We start from the raw sequence: 22,088 nt of genomic DNA on the forward strand, positions 1-22,088 counted from the left end.
TTTCTCCAACTGAAATGAAGAAAGGCTTATGCTAGTCTTCTGGCTCCTGGCTACCCAGAGAGATATTGAGAATTTCTTTGTTTCATTTTCTTTTTTAATGAAATGCAGGAAGAATATCTCTTTTTCTAGGTACAAAAGCATTATTAATTATCATATTAGAAAATATCAATTATAAAGAAAACAATAAAGATTTATACCTCCATCTTCAGTGACATGGAAGCAGAAAAAATAAAAATAAATAAATAAATATATATATATTTGTACCTCCATATCAAGAACTTTATGAAAAATTGCCTGGGCTAAGCACTCCCGAATATATTTTTGATGATCTCGCTTCATAATGTTTAGTTTATATTCTTTTTCGGAAAGTATTCTTCCACTTCTTGTGATCTGTCATGAATAAATAAAACATACATAGAAATATAAAATAGAAAATGTGGTGTTAGTTTCCAAAAAAGAGAGGCTGGAGGGTGGAGAATACAGACAGGCACACACACACACACACACACACACACACACACACGCATTGGGGATGGGGGAGGGAGGGAAGGAGAGAGAGAAAAAAGGAGGAGAGGGAAGAAACAGTGAGAGAAAGCAGCAGCAAGAGCTTCTAAGCCTAAAGGAGTATATCACCATGGTTGATAAACTTTCACTTTAAATGAATATTTCATAGGGCAGAAAGGAGAAAGGCAGTCTCATATACCCATTCTTGTGAAAACACACACAGGTAGTACACTTGACGTTTAAAACAAGGTTTTCATCAGAGTAAGAATTTTCCCTTGATGGAACCCAGGTGTTCTTTTCATTTCTCTTTTGAACACTTTCCCAGAGGAAGGGGGTGGGGTACTACCTTGAAACAATGCCCAGGAGCAGTGATCATAGGGCTGATGATTTCGAAGGAAATACTTTGAAGGGCAAACATGGGAGCTACAGAGGAGCTCATCAGTTTGTTTTAAAAATAATTGGTTTCATTACTTTGTTTTCCTACTGCTTTTTTTCTTCCACTCTCCAGCCTGGAATGTAATTTAATTTGTTGTTTTGATTCAGATTTTTACAGATTATGCGCTAGCATACATACAAGATATTCAATATTGGTCTCAACTGGCATCATTGCAAGTCCCAAGAGTGGCCATTTTTGTTTTGTATTTACTTATTTTTCTTTTCCTTATTCCTTCCTGTGGGCATATTTGTTGATTTGTTGTATTGTTCGCTATCCCCTGTAAACAAATAGTGTTACCCATCTGGATTGCTCACCTTCTTCTTCTCCACTTATTTAAGCTCTGCTCTCCTCTTTCATGCAAGCCACATATAAATTTTTAATTCTGCTAATTGTAGTATTTTAACAATAGAGTTGCAACACACTGGAATATTGAGATCAACCAGAGTTGTGCTACAAGTGACGGGTTATTGATAATCTATTTTGCAAATACATCTTCCAATGGAAGAAAAAGGTATACCTATGGAAAGTGTGTTTGGAATCACAAATAACCCACTTACAGTCTTTGAATGTGTTATCCATGGGATATCATGTAACGTGTGTTGAGCTGGAGGAAATGTTAAAATATCCTGACTGCCACTCCCTTGGCAGTTAACAGGAGTCACTGTTATCACCCCTCTGCGACTATGTCTGATCTCCCCAACTGGAGTGGAAGCTCCTATAGGACAAAGGTGCTTAAACTTGTCCCTGCATGAGAACCACCTGCAGGGCTTGTTGAAAATTGATAGGCCCCTTACCAGAGCTTCTGATTCAGTAGGTCTGGGGCAGGGCTCTCACATTTGCATTTTCTGTCAAGTGTCCTGGTGACCATGAACACTGCTAGCAGAGAGGCTACATTTGAACCTCTAGAGAAAGGGCTGCATCTTTCTTATTTGAATTGTGATGCATGCAGCCGGTGTTCAACCAGTGCTTGTTAATGATGCTGATAAGTAAATACAAAGTCCTTTCCATTTGTACGCAAGCTCACAGACTGTTATCCAAAGAAGTGATGTTAATAGTAACAATAATTACAACACCCATTTATTGCACATCTCTAACTGCCACAACAATTCTGAGAGCTGGGTGCCATCATTCTCATTTTACAGGAAGTTGGAACTGAAAAAGTTAAGAAAGTGATTTACTCAAGATTCAATGGCCGATGAGTGTCAAGCCCGGTTTCAGCCAGGTCTGTCTGATAACAAAGCCCCAGGAGGAGAAAAGCAAGCTCTCTGAGATCAGCTTGAGTGCCAAGTACAGAAACAATTAGAAATGCAATACCTGCTCTTTCAACACCATGACAATAATAGTTAAGGAAACCCATTGTGTTTTAAGAAGGTAAACAACTAGCATTTTCTATAGCCATACCCCTTTCTTTCCACGGAATACTGTAACATTTTTAAAAGGTTTCACATAATATACATTTAGAGGAATCGCAATTTTGTGTTAAGCACAGTTGGAAAGCTAATGAAATACACCAACATTATCAATAAACCATCACAGGAAATAATTGTTTTTAAATTTAGGGAGAAAGGTTGAAATGTACATGTCTTCCATACCATATTCTATAAATATCAAAAGCAATATTTTTTTTCTGAAGAAGACAGTAAAATGGTCTTTATCTTCAATTCCTAGCAGTTTCTAGCTCATACAACGTGTTGAATAAATATGTGTTGAATGAATGAATAAACAGACAAATGAAATATGCTGTTGGAACCTCTCAGGGCCCTTTCCTCAATAATTTATAAGTTTTCTTAGCAGTCATTATGACCTGCCTTCCTATTTTTTCAAACAACCTCAAACACATAAATCAAAACTTTGGAAAGAAAGTAATTTTTCTAAAATGAGGGGAAGTGGACGATGTCACTCAAAGAGAAATCCTGAAAAGGTAGGGAATTATTGGACTTAATGAAACAAGAAGATAGGTGAAAAGTAAACCAAAACTTACCAGTCCTGATCTTAAGAGATGCTGCCTTATCCTTGTATTGTTAAAATACCCAGCCAAGTGTTTATCTGTAAGGCTGTTATACGCTGCAAGTAGCCTAAAATATAAAAATAAAACCCATAAGGTTTTACATGGGGTATAACAAAGGCAATTCTTTACTCTCTCATCCCCAAACAGTGCATAATCGTTCACTCATGCAGCCTGCCAGTCATGCAGGTATATGTTTAATAAACATGTATTGAGTCCCTGCTGTTTTCTAGGCCTTATGATAAGAACTAGGAAATCATCCTGATTTTAATTATTCCACAGATAAGTATGGAAATCGCAAATCAATAAGTGGGTGGGAAAAGTACAACAACAGAAATATGCAAAAAGTTATGGCAGCAGACACAAGGAGGCCACCAGCTCCGTTTGTCAAAAAGGGCTTCACAGAGGAGGCCAGATGGGAAAGTAAGGGCTACTTCAGCAGATTCTTCAGCCTCTCGCGACATACCCTGAACTCTGTTAACTCAAACTTACCTGCTGTCTCTCTTGTTCAGAATACGATGTGGTCCCCTAACTGTGAAGGCCCTTCCTTCACCTGCCAGCCAGCAGATAATACCCGTGGTGTATAAGCATCTCTTCTCTTGGAAAATATTCTCTCACATGCCATGGTGTGCTGTGTAGATCTCCACTCCCCAGCCCCCACCTCCCACCTCATAAGACCCTGAGTTACTATCTCATCACATAATATTTAATTATTTATTGATCTCCTCTGCTAGATTTGAAGGCCAGGATAGAGTATTATTCTTGGTATCCCTACTGATGTTATTTGTCATGTATCAAAATAATAATGTCCTCAGTAAATAAAGATACAATTTTGTTTGGGACTTATTTTTATAGTTACAAATTCCTAACTAAATTTAAGCTCTTAAAGTGTTAACTTTCTATATATGTAGAGAGAGAGATTTACATTAATTTCACATCTAGCACCTAACCAATAATGCATAGATCACTTTTGATTTTTAGAGTCTTTTAAGAGTTAAAGAGGATAAACTGGTTTCTTGATTGTATGCTAAACCTTAGTAGATTGTCGACCTAAGTATATATGCCAAAGTTGAGCACTGTTTTCTGTTTTAACCTATCTTTCATTGATTATTTACTACGTTACAAAAACAGGCACACACATATGTATATACACATGATGCATGTACATACACATTCATACATAGACACAGACATAGATGTTAGTATATACAGTGGTTCTCCCTTATCCACAGGGAATACATTCCAAGGCCCCCAGAGGATGCTTGAAACCATGGATAGTACCCAAACCTATGTATACTAGGCTTTTTTGATCTGATATCCAGCACAGCTGCTAAGCGACTAAAGTGTGGGTGGCAAATACTGCGTGGATACCCAAGAAAACTGGACAATTCACATCCTGGGCAGGACAGAGCAGGACAGCATAGGATCTGACGACACTACTCAGAATAGCATGCAATTTAAAACTTACAAGTTGTTTATTTCTGGAATTTTTCTGTTTAATATTCTTGGACTGTGGCTGAACCATGGGTAATTAAAACCACAGAAAGTGAAATCATGGATAAATGGGGACTACTGTATGTGTGTATATAGAGAGAGAAAGAGAAAGGGGAAGACAGAAAGAGATAGACAGAAGCAGAGTCAGGAAGAGGCAGAGAAAGGAAAAGAACAAGAAAGCCTAAAGACAGCCCAAACATAATGCTGTCTTTGAAAAAATGCATGCCCTATTACCTGTAACAAAGTTTTATAATCCATACGATTTATTAGCAGTTAGTTCTTAATTTATTCTAAGACCAGAGCAGGGACTCATAGAGTCAAGTAAGTATCATTAGCAACATTTTTTTTAGTTGTACTCCTTAATTACATGGAGATGATTTGGGTGACTTCTTCATGCCTTTTTTCTCCTTAACAGCTGGTCGCAGGAAAGTTCCATGCTGCCCAAACAGTAAGAAAGGTTTAATTTCATCCACCAAAGAGACCGAAAAGCAGTTACAAAGCTTAGAAACCAAGGTGCCACATGAGAGTTGAGACACATGAACAACTGCAAAAGCCACTGTTTCACCAGGTTTATGTAAAAAGACAACCCAAGAGCTTCAGGAAGGCACGTCGAAAACCAGCTCCGGATAATGCTTTGAAACCATCTTTAAATGAACTGCCTTGGTGTCCTATAGTTCATCAAAGGTTTCCTGTCTCCAAAAGGTCAACATTGTATACCTTACCCTTTCTAAATCTCAGAATATCTTTTCAGCTCCTCATTTCAGAAAGGTGAGCAGGTGTCTCTCAGTCCTAACAATCATGATTCCACAGTTCACAGATTCTTAAGATAAATCATTAGAGTGCTATCATATACAGTCTTTTGTCTGTTACTCAGGCTCAAGTTTTTTCTTAAAAAATCAATAGTTTTGGAATAGCTGGAGTGTTAAAACCCTGATTAAATGAAGTGGGTTCGAAAAGTTGGGATCACATAAACCTCAACTTCCCTATTGACTGATAAAATATCCCCTTCCTTAATTCAGGCTCTGTAACTTCTTTACTATTGACATCCTAATAATTGCTTCGCCAGCTTTGGTAGCACCTAATTTGAACTCTACTGTCTTGGGCTTCTACTAACAAATGTGTGCATAATGCCTGTCCAAGCTCACAAAAGGTCGAGCAGGTTCAGTTGGGTGGAAAGGTCTTTACACATCTGTTTTCTCACCTTTTCCCATTTAGGCATGAATGTGGGCACCTGCTTGGGATGCCATTTGTAAAGCAACTCTTTCCACAACTATAATCATATGACTAGCATTGGTAGGACAGCTGAATAATAACCAGCAGAGTCCACCCAGGCTCAGTTATTTCCTTTTTAGACAATGCTGGAATTGTTTTAATGGAAACTGTAGATAACTAAATTGTTTGATATCAAGAAATTACACTAAAGTAAATTATATACAGATTTGGCAAAATGGTCAATGCAAGCATTTCCACTGTGTACATATTCATATACATATCACCATCTTTCTGACCATCGAGACTCCTTTCCAGGGAGATGGTCAAACGCTGTGTGGGCCAGGGTCAGCCACACTGTGGTCTGGCTGATCCTCTCTGTTCCAGTCCTCTTCACAGGTGCTTGATATGGACTTGTAGCCCATCTTTGCATTTACCCAATTTACAAGAGCATCACTGACCAACACAAACTCCGGTTAGTAGAGCTTTTCTGAAATTCCACCCTTTCCTCTGCGTTCATTGCCACTTCCTCCCTTCACTTTTCTTTTCTTTTCTTTTCTTTTCTTTTCTTTTCTTTTCTTTTCTTTTCTTTTCTTTTCTTTTCTTTTCTTTTCTTTTCTTTTCTTTTCTTTTCTTTTCTTTTCTTTTCTTTCTTGCTCATGGTGTTACCCTGGGCTGAATAAGGTCACCTTGCTCTGGGCTTGGTGATGGCCTTGCACCTGTACATTCCTTTGTATGTTACACTCTGCATCCAGTGTCAACACTAGACTTCCCGGTCATGCTGCCTCCAGCCTGTGATCCTTCACTGCACCCTGTTCATCCACTCCATTGGTCAGAGCAAGCACCGGGTTATTGTGACCATATTACTCACAGGCCACGTTGTCATGCCAAGACCCACAACTCACTGGCCAGACCAGTCTATCATGCTTGTTTCTTTATGTGATGATGGGCAAGACTATCTAACCCATCCCCTGGTCAGTAGGTGGGGAAAAACCCACTTCCTGGCTCAATGCACTGGGGAAACAGTCTCCCAGGAAACAAAGCAACCTTATCTCCATGCTGGTTCCTGTTTCCCTCACCTCAAGCACCCCACATCTTTCAGGGCTTGAAGTTCAGAAAAGCCACACAGCTGAGGCACTGGGGGTGCTACCTTCCCACGCTGCAGCCTTTCAGCACTTAACCCTCGAAGCCTTCTACCATGTAATATGTAAATGTGGCTCTGTAATAAAGTCAGTGATTCCTAACAATCCCTTCTCCTGGTTCCAAAGAGAGATAGTTTACCCTATAAAAATCCCAACTCAAAGGAAAGGCATTATAACAGGTTTTTTTAAAATCACAAATGCTTATTGTTTAATGACTAATTTTAGGTTATTCCATAAGGCACTAGGGACACAGAGATAGCACAGACATTGCACTCAGGGAGCTCCCAATCTAGTGTGGAGATAGACAGATACATATGTATGTGTGTATGTGTGTGTGTGTGTGTGTGTGTGTGTGTGTGTGTGTGAGAGAGAGAGAGAGAGAGAGAGAGAGAGAGAGAGGAGAGATTTCTTCCCATATCATAAGCTAATTCATTACCAAGTATCTCCATGTCAGGTACTGAATCCTGAGCTGGGGAAGGATTGTAATATCCATATTCCATTCTGCAGATTACAAAGCAGTCTCACATACATAGTTTCATCTGGTTTCTTTTAGACCCATGTAATATGAACAGTCTCTAACTATTACAGCTCTTTTATCTCACTAAAGTGGAAAAGCTCCAAAACAAGATTACTATTTAATGTGAGTCAGTTTTAGGAAAACCTAAGGCAATATTTCTTTATGGATCACATTGATAAAGTCATTTCTTCTGGCCTGAAGCACCCTGGAACTCCACCCTCATCCCTACCTATACTGCCTATCCCCACACTGTCTATATTACCTTTGGGGATGAAAAGAGTTAGAGAAATTCCAACTCTAGCTTCAGTTCAATTCTGCCTCCACCATTATGGGCTCCATAACTGGGAACAAGTGACCCTCTGCCTCGATTTCTCTACCTTGCTAAAACACTAGTATATGAACACAGTTCAGCCAATTCTTTGTCAATTTATTGTAAGATTGCTTTTTCTCCAATATCAAAAAACATGCTTCTCATTTCCATTTGAAACCTCATTCAAATGACCTTTACCATACGCATTTTCACCAACATTCTGTTTATTATCGTTAATGTATTCTTTAAGAAGATGAAGCTTTTCTCTCTCTTGTTTCTGAGTCCTCACCAGAATCACCTTTAAAAATTGCCTCATGGCAATCTAGGCATTTTCCTAGCATGCACCTCAGAAGTCTTCCAGCCTTCACCCATTACTTAGCCCCAAAGCCACTTCCGCACGTTTAGATACGTGTACTCTGCTGTTGGTACCAATTTCTCTTAGTCTCTTTGGGGCTGCTATAAGAGAATACTATAGTGTAGGTTATGATATTCTATTATAGCAGCCCCAAAAATAGTGTTTGTTGTTTAACTATTTTTGGAGGCTGGAAGTCTAAGATCAGGGTGTCACGATGTTTGGGATCTTGAAGAAGAGCCTCTCTCTGGTTTACAGATGATGCTTTTCTCATCATGTCATCATATGGCAGGGAACAGAGAGAGAAGCAAGCTCTCTTGTGTCTCTTCTTACAAGGGCACCATTCCCTCATGATCTAATTATCTCCTAAAGGCCTCATCTCCAAATACTATCACACTGGGTATTAGGGTTTCAACATATGACTTTTGGGGAGACAGAGTCATGCAATCCATAACAGATGATATGATCATTCCCATTTTGTAGACGAGAAAAACAAGGCTTAGTTTAAATCACTTGCCAAAGATCATGTAAGCTAAGCCTTTTTCCTGACAGTGTGTAACAAATCATAGTAAACACCACTCATCAGGTCTTGCTAATATGAGGACTACAGTATGCTAAGAATAATGATGGAAAAATGTGAATCATGAAATATTCACAGAGAAATATAATCCACCCAGTTCTCCACTACAAAGATAGAAACATTTTAAATGTGTATATATACATATATATATATATATATATATGTATATATACACACACTTTTTTTTTTTTTGAGACAGAGTCTCACACTCTCGCCCAGGCTGGAGTGCAGTGGCACGATCTCAGATCACTGCAACCTCTGCCTCCCAGGTTCAAGTGATTCTCCTGCCTCAGCCACCCAAGTAACCAGGATTACAGGTGCCCACCACCAGGCCAAGCTAATTTTTTGTATTTAAGTAGAGATGGGGTTTCACCATGTTGGTCAGGCTGGTCTCAAACTCCTGATCCATCTGCCTTGGCCTCCCAAAGTGCTGGGATTACAAGTGTAAGCCATCATACCCCACCACAAATAAAAATTCTTACAGACTTATATTAACAAATATATAATTTTCCTTTATAATTTTAGTGTAAAAACAATGTGCTAAAGTCTTAAAATCAGCTAATCTCTTAAATATTTACTCCTGCATCATGCTTTGCACTAAAAATTTCCTCAAAAGCATACTTGTTTGAGGAGATACTAAAGATAATTTTGATTCAACAAAGTTAGTTTTATTTAACCTAGATTGTGACTTATCCCATCTGAATTAATAAAGTGTTCATTTATTTTCTATTGCTGCTATAACAAATTAGCACATACTAGTAGCTTAAAAAACACAAATCTATTATAGCTCTAGAGGTCAGAAGGCAAAAACTACTTAAATTAAGGTGGCATTCATTCTGCAGTCTCTAAAGGAGAATTCAGTTGTTTTTCCTTTCAATCTCCTGGAGGCTGCCTACCTGCCTTGGGTCCTGGGCCCTTTCCATTGCCAAATGCAGCCATGGCTGGTTAATTATTTCTCACAATGATATCTCTCTGGTTCTGGCTCTTCTGCCTCCTTCTTCCTTGTTTAGGGACTCTTGTGATTACGTGGGGACCACCCACATTACTCCAGGATAATCTCCTTATTTTAGGTCAGATGATTCACAATATTAATTCAGTCTGCAACATTTATTCCTTCTTTTCATGTAAAGTAACGTATCCACATGCTCTGAAGACTAAAATATGGACATCTTTTAGGGCCCTTCTTCTACCTACTGCAAGATTTCTCCCACATGCCAGATGCCAGGAGCAGAAACAATGGACACTGAATGTGACAGTGATTGGACTGTGTCTTAGCCCATTACATGCTGCTGTAACAGAATACCACAGGCAGGGCAATTTATTAAAAAACAAATTTATTTTTCATAGTACTGGAGGCTGAGAAGCTCAAGATCAAGCTTCCATCATCTGGTGAGGGCCTTCTCCCTTCTTAGTGTGTCATTGTAAGTTTCCCCAGTTCCTTCGCTTTCTTTCTGTATCATATCTAAAGATCAGAGTGCCTTGACTGTTCTATGACTCAGCCAGCTGTAGGTTTTTCTCAGCAGGCTTGAACTCAAACTGAGGCCTTAAAAAAAGTTTCAGGCACTGGGAAAGGTCCCTAGATTTGCTAGAAAGAAATTGGCCCAGGACCATGAGCAAAATTTCCTATAAACTCCATACCCTGGCTCCCCTCATCCTGGACATACCTGGATAGGACATCCCTTTTCCCTCACTGTTCATTGTGAGAATATGCTGCAGCACTCTCCATCTAGGTTCACTTAGTAAATGTTTTAGACTGATCACCTGGGCCTTTAGTGTTTCTTTCTTTGGAATCCCAACTGGCCCCATCATAGGATGGTTTGAGGCCCTTCCTTGTGGGCATTCCCCTGTCTTCACTTTTGAAACTATCCCATTGCAAAATAGTCATTGCATGGCAGAAGGTGGAAGGGCAAGAGCACACCCACTCCCATGAGCCCTTGGCTTGAGGTTCAATTCTAATTCTACCCCTTACAAGATACATGACCCTGGATAATTCAATCTTCTTTACCTAACAATTATCCATGAAGTAAAATGCTAGGACTACTCCCCAGAATGGATCATCTCAGTTTACTGGTCTGGAAATATATTTGCTTAAAGCTGCATCATTTTTGAAATACAGAAATTCACATGGGGAAATACCCACATAGAATCTGGCACATAGAATCTGGAAAACTAGTTCATTTTACATTCAGCAAACAGGTTCTAAAAGTAGGTATGGGTCATCAACAAATTGATAAAGAACATGCTAGGTGTTCTCATAAAATTGTACCTAGCCTTTTCATAGGGTCCTAGTCTCACCACCTTCCACCAGAATTTCTTTCATTCATGCTTAATCACTGTCTTCAGACTCACATAAGATTCTCTTCCTCTATACCCTCCTACAAGATGTTGTATGGAGCACACAGTAAACTGACACAAACTCAGCCAAGATTTATTGAGTAAATATACAAACCAATTAATGGAAACAAAGCATATTGGTCCAATTTCTTGACTGACATATATCCTTTTTAAAAATCCACATGTGAGGATAATCACGTTTTCTGCTTCTGGACAATAAATGAAAGTAGTCTATGACAAAGAGCTTCTAAAGCATGTTTCATGTATTTTGGCTTTTTTAAATACAGCATTCTCCGCATGAGTGATCTTACTAACAATTTTGTTTTTGTCATTTGTTTTTGTTTCTTCTTGTGTCTGGCAAAATGGTGCCTTTGTGGCATGCTACATATTGCATTAGAAAAAAAAATAGTTCACAGGGAGGCAGAAAAAAAATGTATCCTTTTGAAGAAACTTGATGAAAGACAAACAATTGACATGAGGGTCAATAATTTTCTATTCCTATGTAAGAAAACTCTACCAATTACAATTAGAACAAGAGTCTCTACAGCCTATCACTTTATAGGGGGTGATTAAACTGATATCATATAAATGATTTTATATTGCGTTCTTCATTCTTTTTTATTTGCATCCAAACCTGCCAGATCTCAGCAATTATACTAAATATTGATTTACAATTTTTCTCAGCTTATTCTAACAATGAAGCCAGATGAGAACCATAATATTATTTTATTTATAGCTTTAATATAATAGTTTGAAGTGACTAGTAAAACAAGACTGGTCTCCAACTGTGCTGAGTGCTGGCAAGAAAATTTTGCAGTGTTCACAGATGAGGCAATAGGGAAGCAGAGAATGGGAGTCAGTAGGCCTGAGACACACTAAGCTTGACCAGTTGCATATGAGACATGGTATATACTCTCATATACTATGAATTTTTCTCTTTATAATGTTACATCTTTGAATGGAAAAAAAATTGTAGCCACTTGAAAATATGCATTCATAGAAAAACAGAATCTAAAGTAAGGTACATAATGAGGCAGTTCAGAGGTAAGGTAACCAGGATGGAAAGTTCTGGAAACCAAGAATTTTTATCACTAGCATCTATTGAGCAGTTTCTTAAATTTTTGTAGTGTATAGAGTAAACACTCTAAATAACATACACAATCCTGTGAATTAGTATTATCTTCCCCCTTCATAGACGACTTAACAGATGTGGAGTGGTTAGATAACTAGTTCATAATTAGTTAAAAGCAGATCCAGGATTCAAACCAGGACTGCTCTGCTTTACCCATAAAACTGAATGTACTCCTCCTTCTCCTCTTCCTTTTCCCCTCCTCTTCCCACTTTCTTGTCATCTTAGCTAATTTCAGAAAAACAATTCTCAGATTTGTTCAGAAGATATGCTGAAATGAAGTTTGGAGTAAAAGATGCTTATTAGAGATCAACACCTGTGAAAGGAAAAGAAAGGAAGCAGCATTGAGCAGCAGAAGTCAAATCCTACACAGTCCAAGTAAAGCCGTGGCCAACCTATCAGGGAACTCTGTAACAAGTAGTGCTCCTCTGTCAACGAACAATCAACAAACACCTAATAAGTGGGTTCTACCAGCAATTGTGCATTTGGAAAAAAAAAAATGCTGCTGTGTAGGATACATTTTCCAAAATATTATTGAGTATATTATACAAGGGAAAAAAATAAAATTGTACTAAAGAGCTTCATTCAAATGCCTACCGTTTTTTTCCACCAAAGTTTAGGTTAGTTTCCTAAGAGCTAGTTCTTTTAAAAAGTCGTGCTGCTTCTACAGATGCTTCTACTCTATGAGTTTCAACAAGGTGTTTACTCACTATTAAACTCAATTTCCTCATGTGTAAACGGGGAAAATAATTGTGCCTTATATCCTGGAACTTCTGTTAAGTATTATCATGATAATGCAAGAAAAGAGCTTAGTGCCGTGCATGGCACTATTGTTTGCTATTGTTATTAGCAGTGTTTTCTTCTTAAATGAACCACATATCCATTTGCCTATCCTCTGAAAGGAAAATATTCTATGGTTTAGAATCATAGAAGAAGCACAGTAAGGATACTTGAGAGCAGGAGGATGATTTAAACAATCAAAAAGAAAATGAAGTCTGAGCCTGTATAACTGAATAAGTGCCTGGCCATTTGAGGGGCAGGCATGGGAACTTACCAGAGGATTGCTCTAGGAAGAGGGATTACCATATGCAAAGGTCCAGGGATGGGAGAGCACCATGGCATCTAGCTTTGCGCTATCTTCCTGCTAGAACCATCTCCTGCTACTGTCTCCACCCCTGTTGCACAGGCACATATGTGTGTGTGTGTGCCTGTGCACACACATGCACAGTTTCAAAACCCCCCTTGTAAAGAGAGTAGGTGTCTTTCAAAGGCCAGAGAGTAAAACCGAGAGGAGGATAGTCAGTTAGCTTGTCTGCTGCCAGACACAAAGGAGATTAGTATAATTATTTTGTGCAACAGACCCAAAGTGCTTATTATATGCCGGGCCTTGTATCCCAAGGTTACAAAGCTGCGTAAGCACAGTCCCTGCCTTGAAGGTACTCACAATCCAACCGGTGAAAGAATGGCAGTGCAGTATAATGTGCTATAGTTACAACAGCAACTGTTATTGTGCTTGGCATGCACAATCTCATTTAATCTGCAAAACATCCTATGCATCAGATTATTATCTCATTTCACAAATAAGTGAATTATACACACACAAGAAGGGTATCCAAGAAAAACTGAAATCTGAACTGGATCCTAAATGACAAATCAAGTGTTGTGGAAAGAAGTAAAATTTGGATGGGTAACAATGGGGGCAGAAGTACTATCTGGACTCATTCTAAGAAGTAGGGAAATTGTACACAAAGTCCCAGAGAGAGAGAGATCACAGGTTTCTGTCACCCAAATAGGAATTCATTTTTTATGATATGGTCTGGCTGTGTCCCCACCCAAATCTCACCTTAAATTGTAGTTCCCATAATCCCCATGTGTCATGGGAGGGACCCAGTAGGAGATAATTTAATCATGGGGTTACCCTCCTGCTGCTCATACCGTTCTTGTGATAATGAGAGTTCTCATGAGATCTGATGGCTTTATAAGGGGCTTCCCCTTTTGCTGGGCACTTCTTCCTGCCACCATGTGAAGAAGAACATGTTTGCTTCCCCTTCCTCCATGATTGCAAGTTTCCTGAGGCCTTCCCAGGAACCTCTTTAAACTCTTTCCCTTATAAATTACCCAGTCTCAAGAAGTTCTTTATACTGGTGTGAGAATGGGCTAATACAATTTACCATAAAATTAGTAAAATAAAAGGGAATTGAATTCTACAGTATGATTACATTGTAAATTATTGATTAAGGCAGTTACCATTATGTGTCAAATATACTTTAGAAGGTTACATTGGCTTGGAAATCTGATCACTCTTTATTTATATTTGATCTTAGAACACAGTCTCTCTAATAGCTATGACTAGCCTACTTAAGCTCCTTAAACTACCATCCACTGACTACAAGAAGGCTGAATATACATGTGTCCACACATTCAGACATATATGTATGTGTGTGTGTATTCATATACAAACACAAATGCTTTTACACATGTATGTATAATTTTCAATTGCTTTCTAGTCTTTGAGTATTTCCACAAACACTTATGAATGGTACTTAACAGCACTCAGTGATTCCCACTAGTTTTCTGTAATGCAAGTCATAGGGTCTGCTTATCTGAATTAAACATGGCAAATTAAAAAATAAAATCTCTCACATATTATTTTCAGTATCAATAGTACTATTTTAATGTCCAATAGGAAAATGTCCAGAAATGATCCCACAGAGTGATGTACTATGTGAAATAAACGAAAAAGAAGTAGGGGAAAAATAGGAAGAAGAAAAAGAAAAAAAAAGCCAGCTGCCAAAGAGGTCAAATCAATAGATTTACTACGTGTGTTGAGAAGGAAAACAATCAACCATGTTAAAAACCTACTCATTGCCCTAAAATGTAATTCTTACGTGCAGTAGTAAGATTTAAAATGGTAATGACATGTGGGCAAAGGTTAAAGAAGTTGACTAAATTTTAAATGCTCAACCATTTAAAAATAATACCCATAAGATTTTCACCAGCCTTTCTGCCATTTGTCAATGTCAAAGCAATGATGCAAGTTTATGAGTTTGTCTTGAATTCTCAAATTTGATAAAAAGAGCAAGTGTGCTAGAGAGGTACAAATGCTCTGGGTCATTGTGTCCATTTTTATTAAAATTCTCCATTGTTCAGAGCATGATTTCCTTAAAGGGGCAACCTCATTTTGAGGGGTCATGAATTGGTAGGTCAATGTTAATTTTCTTTCTAAAGATTCTTGAATCTAAGAACAGGTTGTCATTTAAAAGTAATTAGTTTAATTGAACAAGAAAGTGATTTATGGACTGGAAATGCTTTCTCCATGTTCCCTTCCAATTAACTTGGGACATGTCTGCTTATTTTGAAGTGTATGTTTTATTTATTTGGGGTATATGTCCTTTAAGAATTAAATTCTAAAGACTTAAGCAACATGTGCTTTACGCAAAGATCAGAATAAATACACAATAGCTGCCATTCACTGAGTTTCTATTATGTGCTGATATTTATTAGCCCCACATTTTTGAAAGAGGAAAATGAGATGCAGAAATTAACTTCCCTGCATTTATATAAGGCATAACTGGAACTTAAACTTACATCCTTCTGGCTCTAAAAATAAATCCTCTTCTGAAATAGCATGTTTATGTCATATTTTTTGGATTGGACATTGATTTTTTTTCTCTTTGGAATATAAGTCCTTTTAACTTAGAGGAAGAGAAAAAAATAGGAAAGATGAGTTTTGGGCAATTGAAATTTTATTCATTCCTTCTTTGAAGTGTTCTTCTTCTTCTTCTTCTTTTTTTTTGCCCACACTCTTATCTACAGTTTCTGAATATCTCTGTCTTTTAACTGCCTGCTGAGCTCTCTTTCTCCCTGTCACAGCATTCTCGAGTTTGATTTCTGCTCCATGCTCTTGCATGTGGCCCTGAAACATCAGACCTTCCAATAATTTTTCTGAGCTCATCTCCTCACCAAGGACTGGAATCTGAATGTCCCTCTTCACACACTGCAGCCTGAGGCCAGCCTCACCTACTCCCTCAGGTTTTGTTCTAGAAGATGCCAGACTAATTGAAGTTCCATGTCTCTAGCTTGACTGAAAGGAAAGGACTATGGGAAAGAAGGTTTTAAAAGTCATCATCTTACATAAATCCCTATGAATTGTGGTGAAATATTCATTTGCTGCAGTTATAGAGAGATTCCCAACTATAGACTTCAACAGAAAAAAAGTATGTTCAAACCCATTTTTATAAAGGCTTAGGAGATGATCAGAAATAAATCTGAAATAAAGCCCCAAGTCCTCGCATTACTAAAAATATTATCACCTACCTGTAGGACCACTTGTAAAGTAAATAATAACTTTTGTTATGATTTAAGCCACTATTAGTTTGGTTTTCTATTACTTGCAGCTGGATATATTCCTAAGGTCACTAAAGTCAGAGACATATGGTAGGAATTATTGAGCTAAATTTGGGGCATAGTCCTGAGGTACAATGAGGACCCAAAGATGTAGGGAGATGTGGTCACCACCCTACAGAGTTTGCAATTTACATGGGAGATATAAAAACTATTCAAATGCTACAAGGAAAGTGTCTGTGTGGTACTTGTTAGTGTAACTTTAAAGACAAAACAGTCTTAGAAATAGCTATTTAAATAGTATAGCTTTATCAGTATAGTTTTAAAAACAGAATATTCAACTCTAATAATCCACAGGAATATAACAAAAATGCAAACTCTAATTATCTATGGATGTAGGAGTTCAAGTGATTTTGATTTTCCTCATGGTACTTTTCTGCTCAAAGTAGAACATTTTCAAAATAGAGATAAATACAAAGAGAAAAAAAAAATTGTATCCCTAGTACCCAGAGAGTTGAAGTTCCTTCTAACTCTATTACTCTAATTTACAGGAGATTATTTCAATCTAAGCAACAGAAACCATATTATTGTAAATATCTTGGAGCAAGCTATGAAGAGAAACAGCTTCTTTGTATGAGAGCCAAATAATATTCACAATATAAAATATTACAATCCATGGCATATAGAGAATGCCAAATTAACTGCTACTATAAAACACTATGATACAATTCAATTTAAAATCCTTCGTTTTTAATGCTGTTTCATAACTACTATGTGCAATGTATATTGTCTGTATAGTTTCCTGCTGTTTCTTTCCTTGCTTCAATATTTTGCCCTAAGAATTTTCATTAATTTGTAAATGTTGTGATTATTATAGAAAAATAATAACAGAGACATAAAAATGGATCAACAGCTTAAAATGTTCAATTTTTTCTCCTAACCAGCATCAGGCACTGAGAGGAAGGGAGTAATTTGATTACTAATCAGACTTAGCAGTTCAACACTTACCTGTAGAGATCATGGATTTATTATCTTAATTATTTCTCTTCGCTAAGCTTTTACTCATATTTTTTGTTAGCTTTGACTTTTATCTCTCTTTTGAACTTTTAGCTTCTAATCTCCATTATCCTTGTTATATATTTAATGTCATTGTCACCCCAAAATTCGTATGTTGAAATCCTAACCCACAATGTAATAGTATTAGGAGATGGGAACTTTAGGCGTTGATTAGGTGAAGGTAGAACCTCATGAATGGAATTAGTGTCTTAAAAAAGAGACCCTAGAGAGCTCTCTCACCCATTCTGCCATGTGAGAGCCCAGCAAGGAGATGGCCATCTGTGAACCAGAGAGCAGGCCCTCAGCAGAAACTGCAAATGTATGTTGGGCTCCCCAACCTCGAGAGCTGTGAGAAAAAAATTTCTATTGTTTATCAGTCACCCAGTTTATGGTATTCTATTTTAAGAGCCCAAATTGACCAAGACACCTGTGATCCTCATATGTTACCAATCAATAATTTATTTTAAATGATTCTGCATGTCTCATAAAAAACCGCTTTCAGCCTTTGCACAGCCAAGTAATGAAGTTACAAACAGGGTGCCTTAGTTTGGTAGGGCTGCCATAACGAGATATCAAGTAACTCAAACAATAGAAATTTATTTTCTCATAGCTCTGGAGGCTCGAAATGACACTTCAAGGTGTCAGCAGGGTTGGTTTCTTCTGAGAGCTGTGAGAGAAGCGCCAGTTTCATGTCTCTTTTTGGTTTGCAGATGGCCATGTTTATGAGCATGTCTTTGTCCTAATCTCCTCTTCTTATGAAGACACCAGTCACATTGGATCAGGGTTCACACATTGGCCTGATTTAACCCTTAGCTCTTTAAAGACCCTGTCTCCAAATACAGTCACATTCTGAGGAACTGAGGGTTAGGATTTCAACATATAAATTACAAGGGGAGGAGGCAGCAGGCAGAGAGTAGGGTGGCACAATTAAGTCCATGACACAGAAATAACCAGAGAGGTGAAAATTTTAGGTATGTATCATCAATTTAGACAGAAGAAAGAAGGAATATCTTTTCTAAGTACATAAAAACCCAAAATACTATACCTTGATTCTGAATTATCTGTGCTGGCAAACAGAAAGATCATTGATGACTGTCAAAAAAAGGGCATAGATACCTTCCACATCCCAGAACATGCATGTAGATAGCTCAGAAGAAAGAGAAGAAGATAACGAAGATCTCTAAGAGGGTCCCCAGAGCATGGAGAAGGCATGCTTTCACTATCAGAAGAAGAAACTGCACTTCACAGTAATCTGCCCATCGACCAAAAGAGTTAACCATACAAAAGAGACAAGGGGACAAAGACTGAGAGCGAGTAGACCCGCCAGAGGATAAGAAATTGTTAAAGAATCCAGATCTATATAAAATCTATGTAACTCCACTCTTCAGTATTCTTTACTTTTAAAGTATGTTTCTTGTGGCTGTGAAAGCAATGATTTTACAATTGTCTAAGAAATTTTAATTTTAATACTGAAAGAGTCTCAGAGTTTTCAAGCTGCACTATTCAACTTGTCATATCTTTTTTCTTTCCTCCAGAAAAACATTAATCCAAAAAGGCAAGCTCTCAGGTGAATTACTTTAATCCGAGTGTATTTCCTGATGCAATAATTTGCAGCAATGATGTTGTCAGTGAAGGATGTGTTTCCTTACTGGGACTTGTGCAAGAAGAGAGTGATTTCGAGCTTCTGGTCAGTGAAAGAACCAAATGACTTCTGGAAGAACCCAGAGGAATAGTAAATCCTGTCTTACATCTGGGTTGACATTTTAGTTAGCACAATATGCAAATATACTACCTGGCTAAAAAAATCTATCCTTGAAAATCACCTATTTAAAACATGAAGTACAATACACATGCTTGTGTGTATAATGTACTATTCAGCAATTTTTATATGTTGAAGTTTGAGAACCATGGATCTAAACCAAAGAAACTGAGGAAAAATCAAAATGCAGTGTCTACATACTCAAATAATTCTCCCTTGACTATGTAGATATTGTACAAGTAGGGCACTGCACAAGTATTATTCAATATAATCTGAGCCAGTAGCTGGTCATTTAAACAAAAAGTAAAATTAATGAGGTAACACTATATAAATACATTCACCTTAATTTTTTTTAATTGAAAGCGTAATATAGATCTGTTCACTATTTTTTTGTGTGATGCCAAGGTCTTTACTTTGTCTGTGACTCAACTGATTTTCCTCTATTCTCTTTTTTTGTGCAAATCACACACACAACACATCATTTATGATTTCCAGTTAGGAAAAGGTGACAAAGACACTTACAAACTAATATGAATGCTTAATCTTAGATTTTTTTTCTTTTGCAATTTTATCCTCACCTGATTTGACAGATTTATTTAAACTGATTGACATTTATAGAGTCATTCCATAATATACACCATTCTCAACTATTTGTGTGGGAAAGTGAGTAAGTCATAGCAGGAGAAAACCCAATAATTCGTCTGCACACAACTTCTCTTAGTCTGTACCAAAATGAATAAGTAAAGGTTAGAAGATTATTTCAGTACTACCTTCAGAGGCTAAAGTTTTCATTGAAAAGGATATCACTGGAAATTACAAATCTCAAAAATAATTAAACTTTACCTCAGGTTCAGAATATTTGAGGCTGATTTTTAAATTCAGAATTCAGTAAGAGAAGTTATTTTCTCATCTTCCTGAAAGCCTTGTATGGATATATTAATAATCAAAGTAAGTTGGGCAAGTCTCCACCTGACCTCCTAGTTAGAGAAGCTTTTTCTCAGCAGAGACTGAGAGAAACCCAAAGACATTTTCTGGAGAACTTGGATAAGGATAGTTGATATAGTCTGGCTCTGTGTCCCTACCCAAATCTCATCTCAAATCTTAATCCCCACATGTTGAGGGAGGGACCTGGTAGAAGGTGACTGGATTATAGAAGCAGTTTCCCCCATGCTGTTCTTGTGATAGAGAGGGAGGTCTCACGAGAGCAGATGGTTTAATAGTGTGACACTCTCCCTTCACTTGCTTTCTCTCCTGCCAAAATGTAAGACGTGCTTTGCTTCCTCTTTGCTTCCCACCATGATTGTAAGTTTTCTGAGACCTCGCCAGCTATGCAGAACTATGAGTCAATTAAATCTTTTTTCTTTATAAATTTTCTAGTGTCAGGTAGTATTTTTATAGCAGTGTAAGAAGGGACCAATGCAATTGTTTTAAGGGAATCAATTTCTATTTCTCAAGTTTGCTTTGTACGCCCCTAAAATTGATCTTCCTGAAAAATGCACTTCCAGTCATGTTGATTTCCACCGACTTTTTTGTAATTAGCTTTATATTTTACAACGGAAAGACACATCTCTCTTCATCTGGTGGTCTTATTTAAGTGCTTGGAACTTAGAAAAACATCTGAGAAACAGACAATTTGAAGTATTGCACAGATAATGATACAATAAATGACTTTCATGACTGGGCAGCAAATCCAATTGCAAGTCAAACACTGTAGTTTCCAATCCTTAGCTTTCAGTACAATAGAAGAAGGACCTAATTAAGTTGTCATTTGAAAGATCATCAAAAACATTTTTTGTGTGTGCAATCACTATGTGATTTTTGCATTATAACTCTGAAAAAATTCAAAGAATTAAATGACATTGCCATAGCAAACCCCTTTCCATTCCCGTCTACTTATGTGAACATGTTTTGTTAAAGAAGTATGAGAAGAAATGACATCTACATATATTTTTAAAAGAGCAGAATCTATAACATGAAATTCTTCACAGAGGAAGCCACAACAAATGAGCCTGTTTAATTCACCTCATTTAAGCAGCATCAATTTACTCCTTAATTTGTTATTATTTAACAGGAGGATGAATAGAAACTACCAAAGTTGAATTTAAGTATTTAATGACTTAAAGTCTGAAATTCTGTGTGAAAGAGAGAATTTTGGTGGTGGGACTGGGTAACAAATGAATGGTACTGTAACTATCCAAAGTACATTCCAGTTTACTAACTCACAAGGCAAGAAACATTTGCTACTTAGGAATGCAATGGACCTTCCTGTAGTAAATAACATGGTTTATCATTGATGTTTCTCCTGGATACATACACTATGTAAAATGGACAACTTGACCTAATGACCTTTACTCTGCCTTTAATGAAAAAGGATGGAGTTATCAGACAGTCCTAAGGATGTATTAATTATTTCTTTACCACACTTCAGCGTACTCTGTCATTACAGAAACACTTCTTTACATTAAAAAGATATAAACGAAAAGTCTAAACTAACAAAAAATGCTTCTAAACCTTTGAACAGTCTTTCAAAACCTATGTCTTCTGCATTTTTTTCTTGTGGTGAGCTATAATGCTTCTCATTTTCCTTCCTCAAAGAAAATTTACAGATGAGTGTGACTATCTCTACTTAGAACCAAGTGTATCTTTCACAGAGAAAGCCAACTTCACATGAATTCAGTGATGATCCTTTGAAGGAGACAGAAGAGCCATATCATTTTATCCTCATGCATGACTGAGGGATATAAAATCCATATTCCACCTCTAGGACTTGTGCACAACCCAGAAACACACACACAAATAGCAACATGGGTGAGATTTAGTGAACCAGAGGGACAATGAATTCTAATTTTTCACTGTGAAACAATTTCACTAGAGATAGCAATGCTGGAAATGGCATTTTATAGTTGACTTCCACCAA

General features: G+C 37.4%; 1 protein-coding gene across 2 annotated transcripts in view; it reads right to left on the minus strand.

Moving 5' to 3' along the window:
* The window catches only part of ERICH3 (glutamate rich 3), a 109,879-nt gene that overhangs the window by 84,589 nt on the left and 3,202 nt on the right, over positions 1–22,088 (minus strand). For both annotated transcript variants that reach the window (XM_074381021.1, XM_010347526.3), the window contains exons 2-3: positions 2,922–3,015; positions 265–390 (exon numbers count right to left, since the gene is read on the minus strand). In XM_074381021.1, coding sequence (XP_074237122.1) covers positions 265–390; positions 2,922–3,015 — 220 coding nt within the window. The remainder of the gene's footprint in view (positions 1–264; positions 391–2,921; positions 3,016–22,088) is intronic.

Source organism: Saimiri boliviensis, chromosome 11 (assembly GCF_048565385.1).
Source record: "Saimiri boliviensis isolate mSaiBol1 chromosome 11, mSaiBol1.pri, whole genome shotgun sequence".
Classification (NCBI taxonomy): domain Eukaryota; kingdom Metazoa; phylum Chordata; class Mammalia; order Primates; family Cebidae; genus Saimiri; species Saimiri boliviensis.